The sequence below is a fragment of the Coffea arabica genome, chromosome 4e (genome assembly GCF_036785885.1).
Source record: "Coffea arabica cultivar ET-39 chromosome 4e, Coffea Arabica ET-39 HiFi, whole genome shotgun sequence".
In the NCBI taxonomy this organism is placed as follows: Eukaryota; Viridiplantae; Streptophyta; class Magnoliopsida; order Gentianales; family Rubiaceae; genus Coffea; species Coffea arabica.
In genome coordinates, this window is record NC_092317.1 from 13,721,103 (window position 1) to 13,741,366 (window position 20,264).

At 33.2% G+C, this 20,264-nt stretch overlaps 2 protein-coding genes across 3 annotated transcripts; one reads left to right on the forward strand and one right to left on the reverse strand.

Moving 5' to 3' along the window:
• Positions 1-975: 975 nt before the first annotated feature.
• Positions 976-4,966, reverse strand: LOC113736699 (uncharacterized). Of its 2 annotated transcripts, XM_072047700.1 has the most exons (5): positions 4,645-4,966; positions 2,729-2,819; positions 1,923-2,160; positions 1,411-1,647; positions 976-1,282 (listed from the first exon to the last, which is right to left on the reverse strand). In XM_072047700.1, exons 3-5 carry the CDS (start codon positions 2,145-2,147, stop codon positions 1,262-1,264), a joined length of 483 nt encoding a protein of 160 aa, XP_071903801.1. In that variant the 5' UTR covers positions 2,148-2,160; positions 2,729-2,819; positions 4,645-4,966; the 3' UTR covers positions 976-1,261. The 2 variants fall into 2 exon arrangements, 1 of the variants encoding a protein (XP_071903801.1); XR_011813653.1 differs by lacking the exon at positions 1,923-2,160 and having other exon boundaries at positions 998-1,282.
• Positions 4,967-13,061: 8,095 nt separating this feature from the next.
• On the forward strand, positions 13,062-15,174 carry LOC113740813 (transcription factor bHLH162-like). Its single transcript, XM_027268332.1, has 3 exons — positions 13,062-13,199; positions 14,612-14,950; positions 15,106-15,174. The coding sequence occupies exons 1-3, from the start codon at positions 13,062-13,064 to the stop codon at positions 15,172-15,174; spliced, it is 546 nt and encodes a 181-aa protein (XP_027124133.1).
• Positions 15,175-20,264: the final 5,090 nt, after the last annotated feature.

The following is a 20,264-nucleotide window of genomic DNA, read 5'->3' on the forward strand; positions in this document are numbered from 1 at the left end:
GTCATAAATGGCAATAAACAACTTATTTGCCTGCTGAAAACTGGGAAGGGAAACAAGCCGAATATAGCTACGTTGGTGGAAGACATACTTGCTCTTGCAAATCTGTTTCACATGTGCTTTTTTGAAGAAGGAAAATCTACTAATATGGCTCTATGTAAAACAATTAGTTCTTATGTTTTAAGCATAGTTATGGATGAGGAGAGATTTGTTGCATCTCCTTAGTGTCATTGTACACTTTGTATAGGTAGTTGAGTCGTTGCCCAAATATTGTAAAGTCTTGGTTGTTATAAAATCCATCTATTGTTTCGGAAAAAAAAAAAAAAAAAGATAGTCATCTAGCACTACTACAAAAATGTCGTTTTACGACATTTAAAAGCGTCATTATAGCTCGATGTAATGACGTTTGATCTATGATGACGCTCTGCTAGAAACGTCGTCCATTCCAGCGTCACTATAGGTTTATGACAGTTGTATGAGTCCTAATTTGTAGTTCTGTTGGCATTTATAAATGTTATTATTTATCGTTTTAATGACACTTTTAAATGACAAGAAATGCTGGAGAACAGGTAAGGTTATATGAATCTAAAGTGACACTCGATGCCTGTCATATATTGGATCTATCATGACGCTTCTATTATGTAAGTACAATAAGATATTATGACACATTTGCAGTATAAGTAAAATGAAATATTATTACACTTTTATGGTGTAAGTACAATAAGATATTATGACACATTTGCAGTATAAGTAAAATGAAATATTATGACACTTTTATGGTGTAACTAGATTAGGTTGTTCTGACACTTGTTAACATGAAAATTTGTGAATATTATGAACTGCAAAACTCGAAGTGGTGACACTTTTTAGTGTCAATACATCATATTGCATTAGCCCTGTGTACCATCCGGATTTTTATACCCAAAAGCAGAATCACATTTCATCCTGCCTGCACAATATAGATTCTAATTTTTGGAATAATAAAGTTATTAGTACCATCTTATAAAGGAAAATCAAGGTGATTTACATTTTCATAGTAATTAGTGCAATACAAGCAGCCAAACTGGTGCAAAAGTACATCATCCAAGTAACTTACATGGCTACTATGTCAACAAATTACATGCCAATTCAGAGATTTTTCAAAAGTTATGAGTATTGCAGTAGTATTGCCAATACATATCAAAGAAGCAATAGTTCAACAAGAACTCACCAAAAAACGCATTGACAATGTCTTCAAAATATAGCCATTTGACCCAAGGATCCTTTAGTTTTCTTCAAGAATCACCTACAAGTGTCATAAACCAAGAAATAGGAGTTACAATCACATCTACAGCTCTTCTTTTACAGTTTTAATGTTAGAAAATAAATAAAAATTAAGTTAAACAAATGATAAAGATAAGATAAAAAGATTACCAGGTTTATTGGCCAAGCAATAGCTACTCCAATTGCATCTCCAATCTTGCGAAAATTATGGTATGGCCTCATTAGCTTTTCATCATTCTCCACAGGCACATTCACATGGATTTCACACCAATGTGATCCCAAAGGTGTGTCACCAACTTCAGAAGTTGGATCCAAATTTCTAACCACTCCAACAGCACAAATTTTGCTCGAATCAACCATGCTTCTTACTGTAACTTTATCCCCAACCTTAAAAACAAATTTTATAAAACATATAACCACATATAAGAGAGCAAGTCTTGAATAGATATTCAATCACAATACCACAAGAATCAACCCAAAATGACAGCCACAACAAATACCAAAACCAAAGTGCAGTCCATTACAATCAATAATGATATCCAAAACAAGAATCTCCACAATTAACATAAAGCAATTACAAACATGTTCATGAAAACCATTTGTGAACGCAACATCTAAAAAAGGTCATAATGTGAAGATGTATGATGCAAATTCGAAGATACCTCTCCATGAGCTAACCATTGAGTATATCCCTTAATAAACCCTTTCCATATCAAGTGTGATTTGGCCTGCTCTCTCGTGACAAATACCCCATTCCCGCACCTAATGCATGGGCATAAAATCATCTCCCCTATACTTCCATTCGTAAATGCAAAATCAAGAAAATCTTCTAAACCAGCTTTATACTCATCACTTGATCGTGACATACTCATCCATCTTTTATCCATGTTCACATAGATTCTAATTATAAAAAGAAAAAAAGCCTCATTAGCATCTACAAGAGAATTTTACCTAAACTATTACTGATTTTTGCATGAAACATTTACTTAGATAAGAAAACTAATTTCAACAGGATTAATAGAAGACACAAATCACTCATGGAATATCTTCTAAAGTAAAGCTACCAAAAGTATCAAAACTATGTTGTAAGAACTAATCCAAGTGTTCTAGGCATGTTCAAAACAGAATGTTCACATATCCAGGTGTTCTAGACTTTTGAGTAATAAGAACTAATCCAAAAGTATCAAAACAGAATATGATATCAAAAGGAAAGATAGCAAAAGTTCAATTTCAGATTGTAAGACACAAACTATCGAACAGATGGTAGGCACAAAAGAATAACAGTCTACGGAATTCAAAATTAGTCCAATAATATAGCCAATATCAATTTGAGATAGAGAACTTGGACAACATATTAGCAACCCAACTAATCAGCAATAGAATTTCTATACAATTGAAATAATTGCCTCGAACTATAATGTATTGGCAACCTAAGAGTAGCAGAAACATAATGTATATTTTTGGTTACCAACAACTCCAATTTGCTCCAAGTGGAAAGGGAATCAACGATCAGTGCTTGCTAGATGGAATCGAAGATGATGGCCGCTACAAACTTGAAACTGCATTGATGGAATAAGCTTGACTTAGTCACCACTTGATATATGCTATGTATGTAAGATGCACTTTGCATTAGAATCCTATGGGCAGAGCATTCTATATCAAGTTCAATACCAATGATGCAAATGTTAGTGGTAGGAAGTTCTAAGCCAATTTACCTACTTCAATTTTGGTCAAGTTTTGCAGCAAAGGCAGAAGATATTTAAAGAGAACACCTAATTGCTAACCATTTTAGGAAATCCTGGAGCTCCCAAAGAAGAAAAATGGGGTGACAAGGCTGGAGTCAAGCTCACGCAAAAGGGTCAAGTAAAAAGTCCTATTCTAGTTATTGCAAAGAAACTAGTACTGGAAGGCACATGAGGTACTAGCCAACTGTTAAGTTGTCGGATGGCCTATGGGCAGCTATTCCTAATAGATATTGGCGTCTCAAAAGTTGGAGAAAGACCAACTGCATTATGGGTCAACAACTATGCAGTCCAAGAAATTTTCAAGCTACTTCAATAACAGAAATTTTCAAGCTACTTCAATAACAGAACAAGATACAAATCAGGATCAATGAACTAGTAAAATGAATTCAGGTCCTACCTACAAATCCTAGCGTAAAAGCATTCTGGGTAATTTGATAACCATTCAGACAATGAACTAGTGCAAAGATGACTAAAAAGCCACTCTTCTTCACAATAAACTCAATTACAGCAAGAATTCTTGTAGCCAGAAGAGAAGGCACATATTTGTTAAGAAAGTGAAATTTGAAAATGCACCATAAAATAAATAGAACCAGAAAATTCACCAAGAAGACAGTAAATGCAGTAAAAAGAAACCCAAAAAGAAAGTAATAAAAAAAATTTCAAGCGATCATCTAAGTTTTTCCTTGCCAGAACTCCTCTTGGCTGCCGCCTTAACCTTCTCGATATACCCTTCAATAGGAGGTGAAAATTGGCCATAAATCAATTCGCCGGAAAGGGTGTCAAATTGGGGACCAAAGCAGCAGCCTTCAGACCCTCGGGTAATGCCTCAATAGCTTCTTTCTTACACCTCAAGAATGCAGACTCAGCAGCCTGTCTAGCCCTATGCTTCCTCATCAGAACCCTGCTATACTTCTTGGCAAGCCCAGCGTAATCAGAACCCTGCTATACTCATCAACCAAGTGTAATCATTACCTTACTTTTCAGCCCCATCTTTTCTCTCTCAGCTTCCCTAGCTTTTTCCTTATGCTTCAAGAATCTGATTGGGGAAGTCAAAGCCAAGCACTCGTCGACCAATTCATCAAATTCAGATTTTTTTCTAGGCCCACCTTCTTTTTGATTCGAATCACCCGACCCAGTTCCTTTATTGGTTGTTACCTTCGATCTCTTCAATGGCTGTGATCCTTTGATTTTAGATTTCCCTTTTGCAGTTCCGCTGACTAAGCATCTTTGTAGAGATTGATAACTCAAAAACTCCAAACAAGCGTATGATGAGCCTAAAGATCTCATTTTTCTAGCCTCAGCTATTCGCACCATTCTTTTGCAGTTACAAAAGGTCCAATTTTCTGGGTCTAACGGCGGCGAAGGGAATGAGGAACGGCAATTTTGTTACCAGAGTCGAGGTTCTCTGAGGCAGCCGAAGAGTGGCAGAGGAATGAATCCAATTAAAATTTTAGTTATAGGGGGCAAAAAGAGTAGCACCCAAAATGAATGTCGAGTTGGGTGATAATTTTTAGCAAGGCACCGCCTGGGCTACCCTCTGTCACCCATCTTGCTCCTGCCCCATGTCCCACGCCGTCTCCGGAGAAGAAATAGAGTAATAAAAAAAAGTTATTAATTTTGTCTAAAATGTATAGGTTACCTGGTAGTAATCTTCCTTCAGATGTTGTTGTAAGTAGAAGAACAAGTCCTGAGAGTTGTTGGCGATTTCCAATGAACACCGTCCTCCACCGTTGCACTTCGGGCTGACAGATCTCAAATATTACATTTTTGTCTTCAAATTGGGGAGAATTAAAAATCGGATAGAAGAAAGGGAAAGAAACAAGGGATTCGGTTGTTAGAGGGGTGAAGGATTTTGGCTTTTTTCAGAGAGAGTTAATGTGATTGAAGATTTTAGGAGAGAGAACTCGGATGAACAAAGAGTAAAGTTCAGTGGGTTCATTGGAGTTGTTAGATTTTTTCCCCCAAAAAAATGGCGCTGAAGTGTAGCGCCATTCTCTTTCCCGCATTTGTTTTTCACTTTTTACTTCTATTTGGACAATTAGAGTGATACGACGTCGTACTCGTCATTTTCTTTGTCACTGTAATGACGTTCCCTACTGCATGTTACATTAACTCTCTGTTGTGACACTTTTAAGAAAATGTCATATTAAGTGTGTGACTAAAGATCATTTTTGTAGTAGTGTAGGTTGAAGATATGGGGCTGATTAAATTGCAAATTTAAAAGGCCAAGCTTCTCGATATTTTTCCTTCTTTTATGGGTCACTTTAGCTTAGGCTTCAGCAAACGTATCATGTCTTGTTAGGTATATTTGGCAAAATTGAACTCGTCAAACTCAAGTTCAAGTTCAATTTTATGTTACTTTACATAAAATTGAGCAAATGGAATTTAATCAACTTCAATCAAACTTATGGAATATAAATTAATATTTGATATAATTGCAAACAAGAAATAAAATAAACATTTCATAATAATGCAATGCGTTCGAACTGCTCTAACTCAACTCGAGCTTGGCTTTGGTCAATGCAATTTCAAACTCAAGTTTTGACCGAACATGCTATCAAATAACTAAATTTAGTTTGACTCGATTGTACCCCAAGCTCTAAAGGCCATAGTAGTACCATTGAACTAAAACTGCTTGGTAAACTTAATAAATAAATATAGACTAAATTTTGTATATATTGAGAGTATATATACTATTTCGGTAGGATACATGACATATATGCAAAATTTGGATTTCGAAAATTTTAAATTTAAATTTTATTGAATTGTCATGTATTTATGCCTGACGATGTATGTATTGTCAGTAAAATTCTTTCCAAAAAAAGTCAAAAGTTCTCTTATATAATTGTTATATTATTATTTTTTAAATGTAATTGAGAGTGTGGCGTCTAGTACAAGCCGTTTGGCCTTAGAGTTAACAATGTTTTAACTCTTCTCCAATTAAAACATTGTTACTCAAAGGTTTGGCGAATCTTTTGGTTTGTTTTTAATAATAGACAAGTTTGTTACAATTTTGTATAATAATAGACCCCAATATGTTTAAAATGCACACCCTAAAATACTCAAAAGCACACAAAGTTTTTTTTCTTTCTTTTCTCTTTTCTTCTTCCTCCCCCTCACCTTAGTCACCATTGCCGCCCAGCACCTTCGCTGGCACCCTCCCTCTTTTTTCCCCTCTCTCTCTCTCTCTCCCTACCTCCCTCTTCTCCTCTCTCTTTCGCCTTCGCCTTCTCCTCTCTCCCTCCCTCCTTGCTCTTCCTCTCATCTCCTCCCCTCCTCCTCCTGCTTCTCCTCCCTTCTCTTTCCACCCTTTATTCCCCCTCTCCCTCACCCCCACCTCCCTCTCCCTTCTCGGTGACCTCTACTTGCACGCAGCTAGATTTGGTCGCGATCTAGCCATGTGCGACCAGAGGTCTTGGGGTTGGAGGAGGGGAAGGGGGAGGAAGAGGAGACGAGGTGAGGAAGAGGGGGTGGCAGGGCAAAGGGGAAGGAGGAGGGGGGAGAGGAGAGGAGAGAAGGAGGGAGTGAGGGAGGATAGGAAAGAGGGACGAGGAGAAGAGAGGGAAGAAAAAGAGGAAAAAAGAAAGAAAAAGAGAAAAGGAAAAAGGAAATAAGAAAATTTTCTCCAAATCCTTGAATACACAATTTTTTTATTTACTATTTTTATGATAAGCTATTAAAAGTTGTATACAACCTTCCAAAAAATATACCATCTAAATGGACACTAAAATTACATCCAATTAGATGATTTACACTTCTATGTATAAAAGTACAATGTGTACTTTCATTCCATCGATCTCAGTTTATTTCATAGATCGTATACTATATCTCTTCTTAAGTTCAACAAATTCACTGCTTTATCAAATAGACAAATAAAATTTACAAAGCTGTTGTTGAAAAGGAAAAAAAAATGGTTAACACTATATGAATTTTTTAAGGCCACTGGACAAACAATAGCTGCGTTTTCCTCCAGAAGAACGATAGCTTCCATATTAATCCTAGCATTCACGTACACATCATTGAAAACGTAGTTTAAGTTTTGAAAGCAAAACATACATTAACTGGAAAGCAAAAAAAACTAGGACTTTCTTTTCTAAAACTTTTTGCTTGACTTAGGATTCTTGACAATATTGGACGGTGCAATAGTGTGATAACTTATCTAGCTACCATTTATTGGTGCTTTAAAACAATGAATTTATATGCTAGCATAATAAACGTATATCATAAAGGTCACTTTCAATGCGATAACGAGGAGGACTATATAGAAGATCAGTTTATCTAAGTGATTTACTTGAAGTCCAAGAGATGAAAAGAGTTTTCAAATGTTTGTAAAAAGATTCAAACACGTTAAGATTACAAATAAGAATTAAAATCCTATCACAGTACTATCATTGTAGATCATGTTGTTGGTTCTAGACCAAATTAATCAAACAAGTAATAGTAATTTCTCTGGTAAAATTTAACAAAGAAATTAACAAAATCTCATACCTCAATATTGCATTAATAAATGCAAATAATTTGCACTATCAAAAGTTATTTTGGCATGGATTGTGCGCGAACTAAATCTTAAAATTATTGGATGAACAACTTCTGATCTTCAATCCGACCACCTTGGAATTGACAGCTACTAAAAAGTTCGGTAGGGCTGAGGCGCGTAGAACGCTCTCTTTAAGACGATACGCGTCCCTACGGTATTTTTTAAACCGATGCAGAAGGTCTAGCGCGCCGCCTCCAGGATACAATAGCCCAACTCTATAGTTGTTGCTTCCCTTTGATCTGCACAACCAAGAGAAGCAGAAGCTTCCCAATATCTTACTTTGCCCAAAGAAAATAGAATGAGGGAGAAAGAAATGAGTGTGAGAAAAATAGTATTTAGAAAGATCTTTTTTATTGAGAGAAGTGTGTCTTAAAATTATCCAAAGAATTTCACTATTTATAGGCTACAAAACCTTAAGAAAAAAGGGTTGAAAATGTGTAACGGTTTTTCCATATTAAATTGTATTTAATTGGTAGAATTTGTAACCTAAAAAATTAATCCACATTTGAATGGGTTATAAAGACTCAATTAATTCCTCATTTGAAACAAATAATTCATTTGTAACTCTAATTCAAATAATTGTATAATAACTCCATTCAAAATGCATTGTAACTCCCACAATTATAATTCCCATAACTCCCAAATAAATTATTATAACTCCTTGTAATGAAACTCCCACAATTATAATTCAAATAACTTCCAAATAAATTATTATAACTCCTTGTAATGATTTGGTCAAGGAAAAACTTAAGATTTTATTAAAATACACCAACATTCCCCCACTTATTTTAATAAAATTTGAGAAGAATAAAGATTTGGACAAAGTGAGAACATCATACATAATGAAAGTGGCATTGCCTTGAAACCTTCATTTAGTGTTTCCATAATCCCCATATTAGAGTCAAAGTGGACTATAGCCTTGAAACTAAGACTACTTTAAGATATGTAAGATTATGTCACACACATGATATTCAAGATATTAATTAACAAGCTTCTTAAGCCAGCACATTACGGCCTTGTGCTTTATCCCAGATTCATGAGTGCTTTAGAGACTTAGCCAAATTCTCATAGGAAGCGGCCTTTACTTCCACACTCATATAGGTGAGTCTATCAAGAATACCCCTATGACTAAGGCATTCCACCCATAAAGGGCTATAGAACTCATTAAAAGATTTATATCAAATCTTAGCCTTTCCTTCGTCATAGAGTCACGAGCATGCTCTACACCATGGGAAGGGTTTTAACAACTTTATAAAATATGCATGCTTTTCACCCAAACCATTCTATGATTCGTTTGTCTCTGACCTAGTTCTTGGGATCTCCAGTCCCTAGGTAGTTGTATCCTCATAGATGGTTCCAATTTAAAATTTTAGCTTCAAGTCCCATTCCCCTTGATGTGTATCATATCTTTGACTCAAGCTTGAGATTTTACACAATAAAATAGCAAAGATACGATGTCCCCGAATTTATTTTAAAATAATCTCTCTTAGTGGTTCAAATATATTGAACCAATCTTTGGTGAGAAAGTTTCTCATCCATTTATATTTGCCAAATAATATAGGCATATATTTGCTCATATTCAAGTTTTTCAATTTTATCTCAATGGGCAGTAATCTAGTAGTGCACTAGAACCCATTTTCAAAATCTTCATGGTTAATTTTGCTTTTGCAAAAATATCAAGAAAATATTTCAAATACCTTCACATCAGATCATACTTTTTAGTGAGTGCTAGTCTGCACAGCTCAAAATAAGAGTCAAAATAAATCCAAAAGTTATACTCATAAATTGAGTAATAAAATGATATCACCTTTATTTTTTTTCCACCACTTCTATTACCATCGTGTTTTTAAAACCTTGGCATTACACATCATTTATTGGTCACCACTAATCTGCACACTCAAACCAAGGAATAAGAAACTCATAATATAATTCTCAATATAATCTCACAATCAAATTTCAAAGTCTGTATCAAGGTGGTAAAGTAAATGCATAAAGCATTTAAAAGTCACGTTCTATATTAGCCATTGGATTTGGACACCCCCACTATTTATCATAACCAATCCATATCAAGTGCCTGGAGTACTACTCAGTAGCTTTTAACTATCACAAAAATTTAACAACCTCCCAAGTTTAAACTTTTTCAACAAACTAGAAGGAATTATAAATAGTACTCACTAATTTAAGACTGAAAACAGAGGTAACAATTACAATTTTAGGCGACATTACCTTGTGCAAAATCATTGGGAGTATATGGCACAAAACAATCTAATAAAAGATGAAATTTATATTGATAACCAATAAAGTACCGTATATTAGCATAAAGAATACATTTGACATTTTTTTTTATAAACACATAGTGGTAAAGCATTAACAAATGATTCATTCAATTCTGCAGATACTATTTAGATATTTATCTACATAGTATTTCAAATTACACAAGTTATTCTTCAACATGTCATAGTCATGCACTCAATTGAAGAATGCAATGTTATCATGCAATTACATACCCCCACTATTTCTAACAATTATTCATTCAAAAGTACTCATGGAGTTCATATGTTAAGAAAGTGCAGAAATAGTGTTCTAGGTACCCAAAATGATATACACTCAAAGTAGTACATAAGCATAAGAGCCATCTTATTGGTACAAATCACACATTAACATCAACAAGAAACTTGACCTTTTTTTTTTTTTAAATCACACACATTCAACAACTAAATAGTTGCAAAGTCATTCATATATTTTGAGATCATCATTGTTTAAAAATGACGCTGTCTGCAGACTTGGAAATTGAACTTGACTCCAAGTTATACATGCATCGTGTTTAGTGTATCTCGACTGCAGTTGAATTCAAGTTGATGGCCTACTAGTTTACAATTGTTTGAACTATAATGTCATAAGACTTGTACTTTTGTACAACAATGTTTTCTTTTGCAATCACGTTGAAAACCGAAACCAAGAAAATAATCATATACAAGTCTTTTAGGCATACTTCAAAACTATGAGATTGTACACATTAAAGTAATGAACTTTTAAATTTGAATGCGATTAGGCAATTATAAAATGCATTGCATTCTTTAGTCAATATTCTTAAAACCTCATCACTAGATTTCATGTGCATAGATAAACAGGACACATCTAAAATTACTTAGCAATTTCACAACCAGTTCAAAAACTTTGAATATAAAGTTTTTTTTTAATAGGAGCAAGTAGAATGGGCATATATTGCGAAGTATTTATAAGCGCATATACAATATTGATACCAGACTCCAAAGCATATAAAATCAATGGATATTATCCTTTCTAGTCTCAGTCTATAATTATGACCATTCACATGAAATATCTTGTTTATTAAAGTTTGTCCCGATTATGTTACACACCATATAAGATTCTCATCATCGGGATTATGTTAGTTTTATGATTTGATTATTAAGAAGCAAAACATGCAATGATAACCTTATCTTATGTGAAGAGGCTTATCGTCTTAAAATTGTTGGTTCTAGACCAAATTAATCAAACAAGTAATAGTAATTTCTCTGGTAAAATTTAACAAAGAAATTAACAAAATCTCATACCTCAATATTGCATTAATAAATGCAAATAATTTGTACCATCAAAAGTTATTTTGGCATGGATTGATGTGCGAACTAGATCTTAAAATTATTGGATGAACAACTTCTGATCTTCAATCCGACCACCTTGGAATTGATAGCTACTAAAAAGTTCGGTAGGGCTGAGGCGCGTAGAATGCTCTCTTTAAGACGATACGCGCCCCTACAGTATTTTTTAAACCGATGCAGAAGGTCTAGCGCGCTGCCTCCAGGATACAACAGCCCAACTCTATAGTTGTTGCTTCCCTTTGATCTGCACAACCAAGAGAAGCAGAAGCTTCCCAATATCTTACTTTGCCCAAAGAAAATAGAATGAGGGAGAAAGAAATGAGTGTGAGAAAAATAGTATTTAGAAAGATCTTTTTTATTGAGAGAAGTGTGTCTTAAAATTCTCCAAAGAATTTCACTATTTATAGGCTACAAAACCTTAAGAAAAAAGGGTTGAAAATGTGTAACGGTTTTTCCATATTAAATTGTATTTAATTGGTAGAATTTGTAACCTAAAAAATTAATCCACATTTGAATGGGTTATAAAGACTCGATTAATTCCTCATTTGAAACAAATAATTCATTTGTAACTCTAATTCAAATAATTGTATAATAACTCCATTCAAAATGCATTGTAACTCCCACAATTATAATTCCCATAACTCCCAAATAAATTATTATAACTCCTTGTAATGAAACTCCCACAATTATAATTCAAATAACTTCCAAATAAATTATTATAACTCCTTGTAATGATTTGGTCAAGGAAAAACTTAAGATTTTATTAAAATACACCAACACATGTTGAGGTAATTTATACTACTGAGAAATTTAATTCTAGGTGATACAGAGATTAGCTAAGAGATCATAAGGTTTTATGTACCCCTTCATCATATACTAACTCAATAAACAGGTTGGATTCTATGCTAATTCCTAGCACTATTAGGTGGCTTTTTAAAAAAAAAATAACAAATATATTCAATAAAACGAGTATAAAAATATTACAAAAAATAGAAAAGTTACTCATAAAAGAAAAGAAAACAAAATTGAACTTCAGTGGTGGACCAAAGGTGGTACTGCAGCGCGTGATAAATCATAAATGACGTCATGTGTGTCGTTGTGAGTCCAATTTGGAGATGACACTAGTTTTAGTTCTTTGTTGCATGTGTTTAGTGCTTCCGCCTGCGGTAAATGGTAAGGTAGCTTCTACTTCTTTGGCATTATGGAAAATTAACACTTAAACAAATTTAAAAACATAATAATAAAACTGTATTGTTTGACACATGTATTTTAGAAATTGACAAAAATTACTCTTAAAACCATTAGTTTTATATGTTAGGGAAAAAAACTCCTATTAATGATGGAATAAAAAAAATTAAAAGATGAAAAATGTTTTTTAATACCATATAACGTTCTCATGTCATTTATTATTCTTTACATTTAGAGTTCATCTTTAATATACTGTCAAGTTTAGTTGCATGACAATTATTTATAATTTGAATTTAAAATCCAATTATTACATGTGTGTCATACATTCAACTCTTTTCATGTATACATCCTTGGTAAAAAATTGACTCAACTAATTACGAAATTTCATTATTGTAGAACTTCTTATTGGCCTACCTAACGAAAGGGACCCAATGGGGAAAAAGTGGCAGTCTGACAAAATCCTCTGTACGTTGCTTGATTTGGGGCTCCACATGACTGGCATATGTTAATTCCAGGTCACTTCGTCAAGAATGCTGCGTGTTTTTCATGAGATTCTAGGTGAATAACAGCCATGACCTACACTATTTGTCTGTAAATACATTTCGAAATCTTAGCTCTCCAAACTCCCTTATAACATTCCACCATATTATCCTCTCTCGAGTTTCTTGAGCTGTACTTGATCAAATTTGTCTGAGAATTCCAAGTAGGGCTATGGAGAATAATTGTTCTAATGATGCTCCAAGAAAGCTTGATAGAAAGACAATTGAGAGGAACCGAAGAATTCGCATGAAAGGTCTCATTTCTGAGCTTGCATCTCTTGTTCCTCCTCAGCATTTTAAACCATCTAAGGTGTTTTCTCATTCTCTTTTTATTTCTCTGCTTAAATCTTCTTTACCTCGTACATTTCTGATTTTGAGATGATTAATGAATTTTCCTTCTCTTTTTGGCATGGATGAAGTACTAGGTTTTGATGTTTGGTAAAATTTCCAAAGCATAGAATTAGGTAGGATATATGATTAGGGTTTAGAAGTGCGGGAAAATTTATTGCAGTAGCTAGATTACCTTCATTTTAACAAACAATTGGTGGATTTTTTTTTCTATAGAGATTAATTATCAAAAGAATTCTACGATTACAGAAAAATTGAGGGAAAATGTTATTTTCAGACGCTTTACTTCAGAAATTACACTGAAACCATTTTTTGAACTTTAATCTTTTAGTCCATTGTTAATACCATGATTTGGTTTCTCTACAATTCTACAGTATTGCTCAGAATGCATCAATAAGAAATGAATCCAGTTTGTAACATTTTTTCTTCACAACAGCAAGACTATAAGAGTTTTTTTGTAACTATTGGACCAACTCCAACGGTTAGTTTGTAGCATCATATAATCGTTCATAAGAAATTATTTGATCTGTCTCAACAATTCTTGTTTTCTGGTAATTTAGGTTGCAATAGATTAACCTATTGCCCCCCATCCCCCCCTGCCCCCGGTGCTTTTGAAAGAAAACCACCTTGCGTAATGGAGATTTTGGCAGATCACTGTATGTATTGCTAAGAGAACGAGGCAAATTTCATGGAGGTGTTAGATGGTCCTATGACCTTAATGACCTGCGAATCATATTGGTCACAGCACTTTGAAATCTTAATATAAGCAAAACTTTGGCCTCTCTACTCGTAAATTTCTAAGAGATGATTGTTTAAGCTATTATAATTTGATTTGCACCCTGCCATTTTGTTTCTGTTAGAAAGAAACGTGTTCCATGTGGAGAAAATGCCTTGGCGAAGTTCAATGTATTATTATAAGAGCCGTTGATTACACAAACAATACCTATACCACCTGAATGGGACAGGCTGAAAATCATATTACTATAGCAAGGTTATGTGTCCCAATTAGATGCAAGGTTAATTGTCCCGATCTGATAAACACATTGAATCTGAACTTGTTTCTATACTTCATTGCAACATAAATGTTTGAATTCAGACAAGTATCTTAATTAAAGTCTAGTTGTTTCTTTCCAAACTGATAATTATTGCACTGATCTCCTAAGTTTGTTCGGTTAAGTGTTAAATCTCAATTACGATGCCAAAATTGTCCTTTTTTTTTTATCAAAATGGAAGAAAGATATAGTATCATGAGGGCATGAGATTTATTACGTGATATGAGAGACATTTCAATTTCACAAAGCTTCTCATACTCAGGGATTTGATTTGTATTGCATTTGGCTACAAAGTTTAGAGTCTCTTATATGGTAAATGCAGGAGATGCTAAACCAAAAGGACCAGATTGACCAAGTTGTTACTTATATCATGCAATTGAAAGAAAGGGTAGAGAAATTGAACAAGAGAAAAGAGATATCAAAAAGCGAACATCAAACAAAGGGTACAAATCCCAGAAATTCAGCCATTCCGAGCTCAAGAATTCCAGTTCTGAAAATCAGGGAAAGTGATTCAAGCTTAGAAGTTGTTTTAGTAACTGGTTTAAGGAAGAACTTTGCTTTACATGAAGTCATCCAGGTTCTTCATGGACAAGGATTGGAAGTAGTTAGTGTCAGCATTTCTACCATCGAGGAAAAAATTTATCACATAGTGCACGCTCAGGTGATTATCAACCTTTCTTGTTTTAAAAGAAAGAAATGTTGAATGTCTACATAGTTTTCAACTTTATGCGGATTAGAATTAGGAAGATATTTAGCACACTAAAGAGATTTGAAACCCTAAATTGACCTGTCTTCGTCTATTTTCTTAATTTGCAGGTGAGAGTTCCCAGATTAGGCGCTGATACTTTGACAATTTACGGTAGATTGCAGAAATTGTTTAACTAGTACGTTTAAGGATAAATGACTTGTATAGTCCCTCAACTTGTACTCATGATCTTAGTTTGATCTCAACTTTTCCAATCGTATAATAAATTTCTTAACTTATAAATTTAACTCTTAATGGTCTTTCAAAGTCAAATCTAAGTATGAATTTTTCACTTCCCCATCCCCCGACAACCGCCCCAAGACTTTATTTAATGTTTATTTTCCAACTCTGAGTTAAAAAAAAGTTATATTAGCCCCTTTGAATGGTTTTGATCAAGTATTTAATACCTAACTTGACTAGCAAAAATTGACAAAACTATTTATCTAAAAATTTACATAAACCAAATAAAAATTAAAAAATACTGGAATTTAGAGGAGGAAAATACGCATGAATCTAGCATCAGGAGGTAAAGTGAAAATTAACATATATAGATTTGGCTTCAAAGGATCATTTAGAATCAAATTTATAAGTTGAAGAATGTAGTGGATATTATTAAAAGTTGAGGGATGAAATAAGATCATGGATAAAGGTTAAGGGACTATGGAAGTCAATTATACTACGTTTTATTTTTGCAACAAAGCAATGAAGGGAAAAGAAGATATTGTTTTGAAGATGGTGGGAAAAATAAATAAATGAATAAATAAAAAGGCATCCAATAATTGCTCAAAGAACTCTGACAGTCGGGCTTTGCATGAAGATTGGATTTCAGAGCATGAAAGCTCCTCCAAAAATTTGAGTGATGGACCATTGTTTTCGTTCCCTCACAATTTTTGAGCCTTTATTGATGTAAGGATATCGGACTTTTATTAATATGCATGGATACGAATGATGTTTCATCTTTCGTTTGCTTTTCACAAGAATAAGAATGATGTAAAATTTTATTGCTTGATTCTCTGTATCTGTGTCGTTGGACGAAACAGTTCTTAAGAGTCGTTTCTTGAATAAAGGTATGTTTGGCCAATGAATTAACATGTTAATTATCTTTGTTAATCCTTCAAAAAGGAAGTCCCACTAGCAAGAAATAGTTGTTCAATCACATATAATTACTTTAATCTTATCAGTCAACCAACTAACAAATTCAATGCTTAATCACACTAAAACACCCTCGTAATTCTAGGTAAGTTGCATTTTGCTCCCTAAACTCATATAGTCATCAGTTTGCCCCATCTGACTACTCATCAAAATTCTTTTGTTAATTTTTCTATCGAAATAGACATTATAATAACCTTTGTACTCTTGACTATTACATCCCCCGGTTAATTTTTTTTTTCTTGTATGACCACATGTTCTTCTCGATACTATTACTATTTGCATATCTAGAGTCAAATTGTAGAATTTACTAAACTCATCATTTTATTCTACTATACTTGTTTTGCTTTTGTTATTGTTTTTCCTTTTAATGATTGACTAATTAAAACTTCTAACTTGTTTTATAGTGAATATGTCAAATTTGCTTTGAAATTTAGCACTGTTCTAATGAATTATTAACGGTAGTAAATTAACGAATAATCAAATGTAAAAGAATGAGTTAAAGGGAAAGAAATGACAATACCTGAGGGAAGGAAATAATGGCTTGAAAGAAAGAAGAAAAACAAACTAGAGTCTAGAGGAAAGTATCATTAACCTTAGCAGTTAATATTTTCATATCTTTTTAGAAGGAAAAACTAACAAAGTTTTTAGATTATTAAGTAAAGGGGGCAAAGTGTTGTAAATGAAAAGAAAGCACAACCTACCCCTAATTAAATGGGATTTTAGTGTAATTAAACCTAAACCTGAACCCTAAAACCTGCTAGGTACAGCACAAAATTTGAACATTGAACCTAGTAGCGAGAAAGATTTTAAAAGCCCTTCCCTCACTAGTAGGCCAACCTCAGTGATTGCTAAGCATGTATCTTTAGTCTCATACGCAAAATATGCTACAATTCCTTTTTTTTTTTTGGTAATTTTATGTTAGAAGTTAATCAAATTACTAACTAATAGCGTGCCAATATTAGGTACCAACTATTATCTAGTTGTGCAAAATTGACGCAAAGTATTCAAATTGTGGGACAAAGTCCTGTTGATTAAACATTAGTCCTTCAGTTATTATTTTAAAGAAATAAATTGTTCTCCTCTACCATATGCAAGTTAGTTTGCAATTTTATCTTTTTTTTAGTCTTTTTTCATTTTGATAACTTACATACTTTTGAGTTTTCTTTCTTTTTCTTTTGCTTTTTTCTAAAAATTCCTTTTTTCAAGATAAAAGTCTGAGGCTATTGTGAAGGGTCTTCTAATCGTTTTGCAAGGCTAAGGAAGACTAGAGTGATATTCAGAATCTGATAAGAGCTAATTGAAATTGTAAGAAAGCTCAAAGGATTGTATAAGAATTTGAGAATTGCAATGAGTTCAAAAAAGTAAGCAATAAGCGCGCTGGGCTACTTTCCTGCGCGCTTATTGACTAACGAAGTGATTGTACTACAAGATCCGAAACCATGAGTGGTTTGGGATCCCAAACTAACACCTCCTCATGGTTTGGGATCGTTTTTGGAATAGCCGAAGTGGAAAACACAAACCAAGTTGGACACCTTCAAACCCTGGTATCTTTTGTAATCAATTTGGAAGTATAGAACAACTAAAGTTCACACTAAAAATGTGTTATAAGCCCTGGTAACCACTGAGAAAGGGATTAAATTCTTCTTTGAACTAGGTCGAGAGTTCAAATCTCATTTGCAGTGAAAAAATTTAAAAGAGGTGTCAGAATATCTCTTTGGTCTAGTCGGATCTAAGTCTCTTTAGACTCTCCCTCCGTATAAAATAAAATAGATTAGGAAAAATAAATCCTGGTATCTTTTGTAATCAATTTGGAAGTATAGAACAACAAAAGTTTAAAATAAATATATGTGTTATTCTTTGGTGGAGTTGAAGTTTAAAAATTTGAAATAACTTTTAAAAGAATGTTTTACTTTTGCAAATGTTTATTATTCAAAGTCAATTATTTTTTTGGGTAAATATTCAAAATCAATTCTGATATGCTCAAAATTATGTTTTTGACGATGAAAAGCGATTTTATTTACTGAAGATTGCCTTGGATTCAATTCATCGAGCTTGATAAAAAAAAAAAAAAAAAAACAGTTCCAAATTGTTGCGGGGTTTGGAATATTTTGAGTTAAAATCAGCCTTTTAAATTATTTTACTCTTACTATAAAAAGTTCAAATGGCTACCGGATTATGGGAGTCACAAATTGAAATCTATCCAGTTTAGACTGGTTGGTGAAATTATTAAAATATTTAGTATAAACTAGTATAGTTTTAGTGTAATTGTAAAAATTAATTGTATGAGTTAATAAGTGCAAATTAACACCTAACTTATACGAGATTATACCAAATATATTAATAATTACACCAACCACTTTGAACCGAGCAAAATTCAATTTGTGAGGCTTCCAGATCCAATGGCTGTACCATGGCAGCCATAAGTGGCGATGAAGAGGATTTGGCCTACTTGGGTCTTGTCGTACGTGAAAATCAATCAAATTCAATTCTCTATTTTGCAAAACTCGAAAAGTAAAATGAATTGACAAACAAAATTATAGCAAGTAGGCCCCAGGATGCAGACGTAACATTGCCCCACGTGTAGATAATGTCTCCAAACTTTTAGAGTGAACACCAAAGCTGTAACAAATCATGATGTTAATAAGATGTTAATTGACGAAAAGCATATGCCCTCTAGAAACAACAATAAAAGTGGAGCTGAAATTAGATTTTGTCCATTTAAATTTGGCTCAATTTTTAGTCAAACGAGTTAAAGGAATAACAATAACTAAAAATCCTTCTTCGCTTCAGTGGTAGAGCTAAAAGGCGTCAATTAATGTTGTTGGTCACAACCGTTTTTTAACAGATTGTAATTAATATGCTTTATCATTGTAAACCATTTTGTAGAACATATAATTTTACAACAATATGTAGTGGTCTTAATACATTGCATGAAAAAGAAAAACATCATGCGTTCTTATAGTTTAAAATTTATGCAATCATGAGCATGAATCGTCTAGGAATGTTGCACCAGCAACATTTTTTAAGCAAGGACATTAGCTGAAAAATTATATTCTTTTTTATTTTGATTTTCAAATATTACTTTAGTAAAAAAAAAAAAAAAGAAAGGTTTTCAAATCATTACTTTAGTGAAAAATAAGAGTTTTTCTTTAACAGAAAAAAAAAAGAAAAAAAAGGTAAATATAAGAAGAAGCACGCAGAGTCCCGTGCTTACTCTTTAGAGGTGTGAAGTTTGATGTCTAGATAGAATTGTTCGTGGCTACGCATTTGGTTATGTCTCGATGCTAACCTCACATTTAGTACGTTGGAATATCTAGAATAGAAAGATCGTTCTACCTAAAGTACCTTTCACTTAGGATGATCAAGGGGGGGAAAAATGCATTCCAGTGTCTGGTATCCAAATCGAAATGAAATGTACATTTTTTTTTTCAGAATTTGATAATATCAACTTTTATATATCAAGTTAAAATAAAACTTATATAATTTTGATCTAGTTAACATGAAATATAATGAAGAACATAACGTGTTTTTTACTTTTTTTTTTCCGTTTGTGGTACTCCTATTTTTTGTGTACCTATGAGTAGTTTTCAAATTTGGCGTATGCTAGAAATATAATTAGATACGTGAAAAAGGAAAAAAATAACATGAAGTAAAACATTCATGTTCCCTCATTTTGTATTCTTTACCCATATTCAAACAAAAGTTATTACACATTCGTACAAATGTTTATCTAAAAAAGTATACTAAACACTTTTTTGGTAGTAAAATAGAGAAAATTTTTCTTCAACACAATTAGAAATATTTGTTGTAAAACAAATTAATGCCTATTATTAACTACACTCTCACATTGTTAAAAATCTGGTGACGGAGTAAATAGATGTTTCAAGATAAACATTAGCCCAATTATTTAGGCCATCATAGAATAAAAGTGGAAAGGGCTTTCAGAGAGTACGTTGAAGAATGGGGTTTTAAGAAAAATATTGAAATAGGCATTCTAATAGGAAATGACTTTCTAGCTCAAAATATCAATACGATGTATAAGAAGGATTTTTTTTAATGGGTTGGTACTATTTAAAAT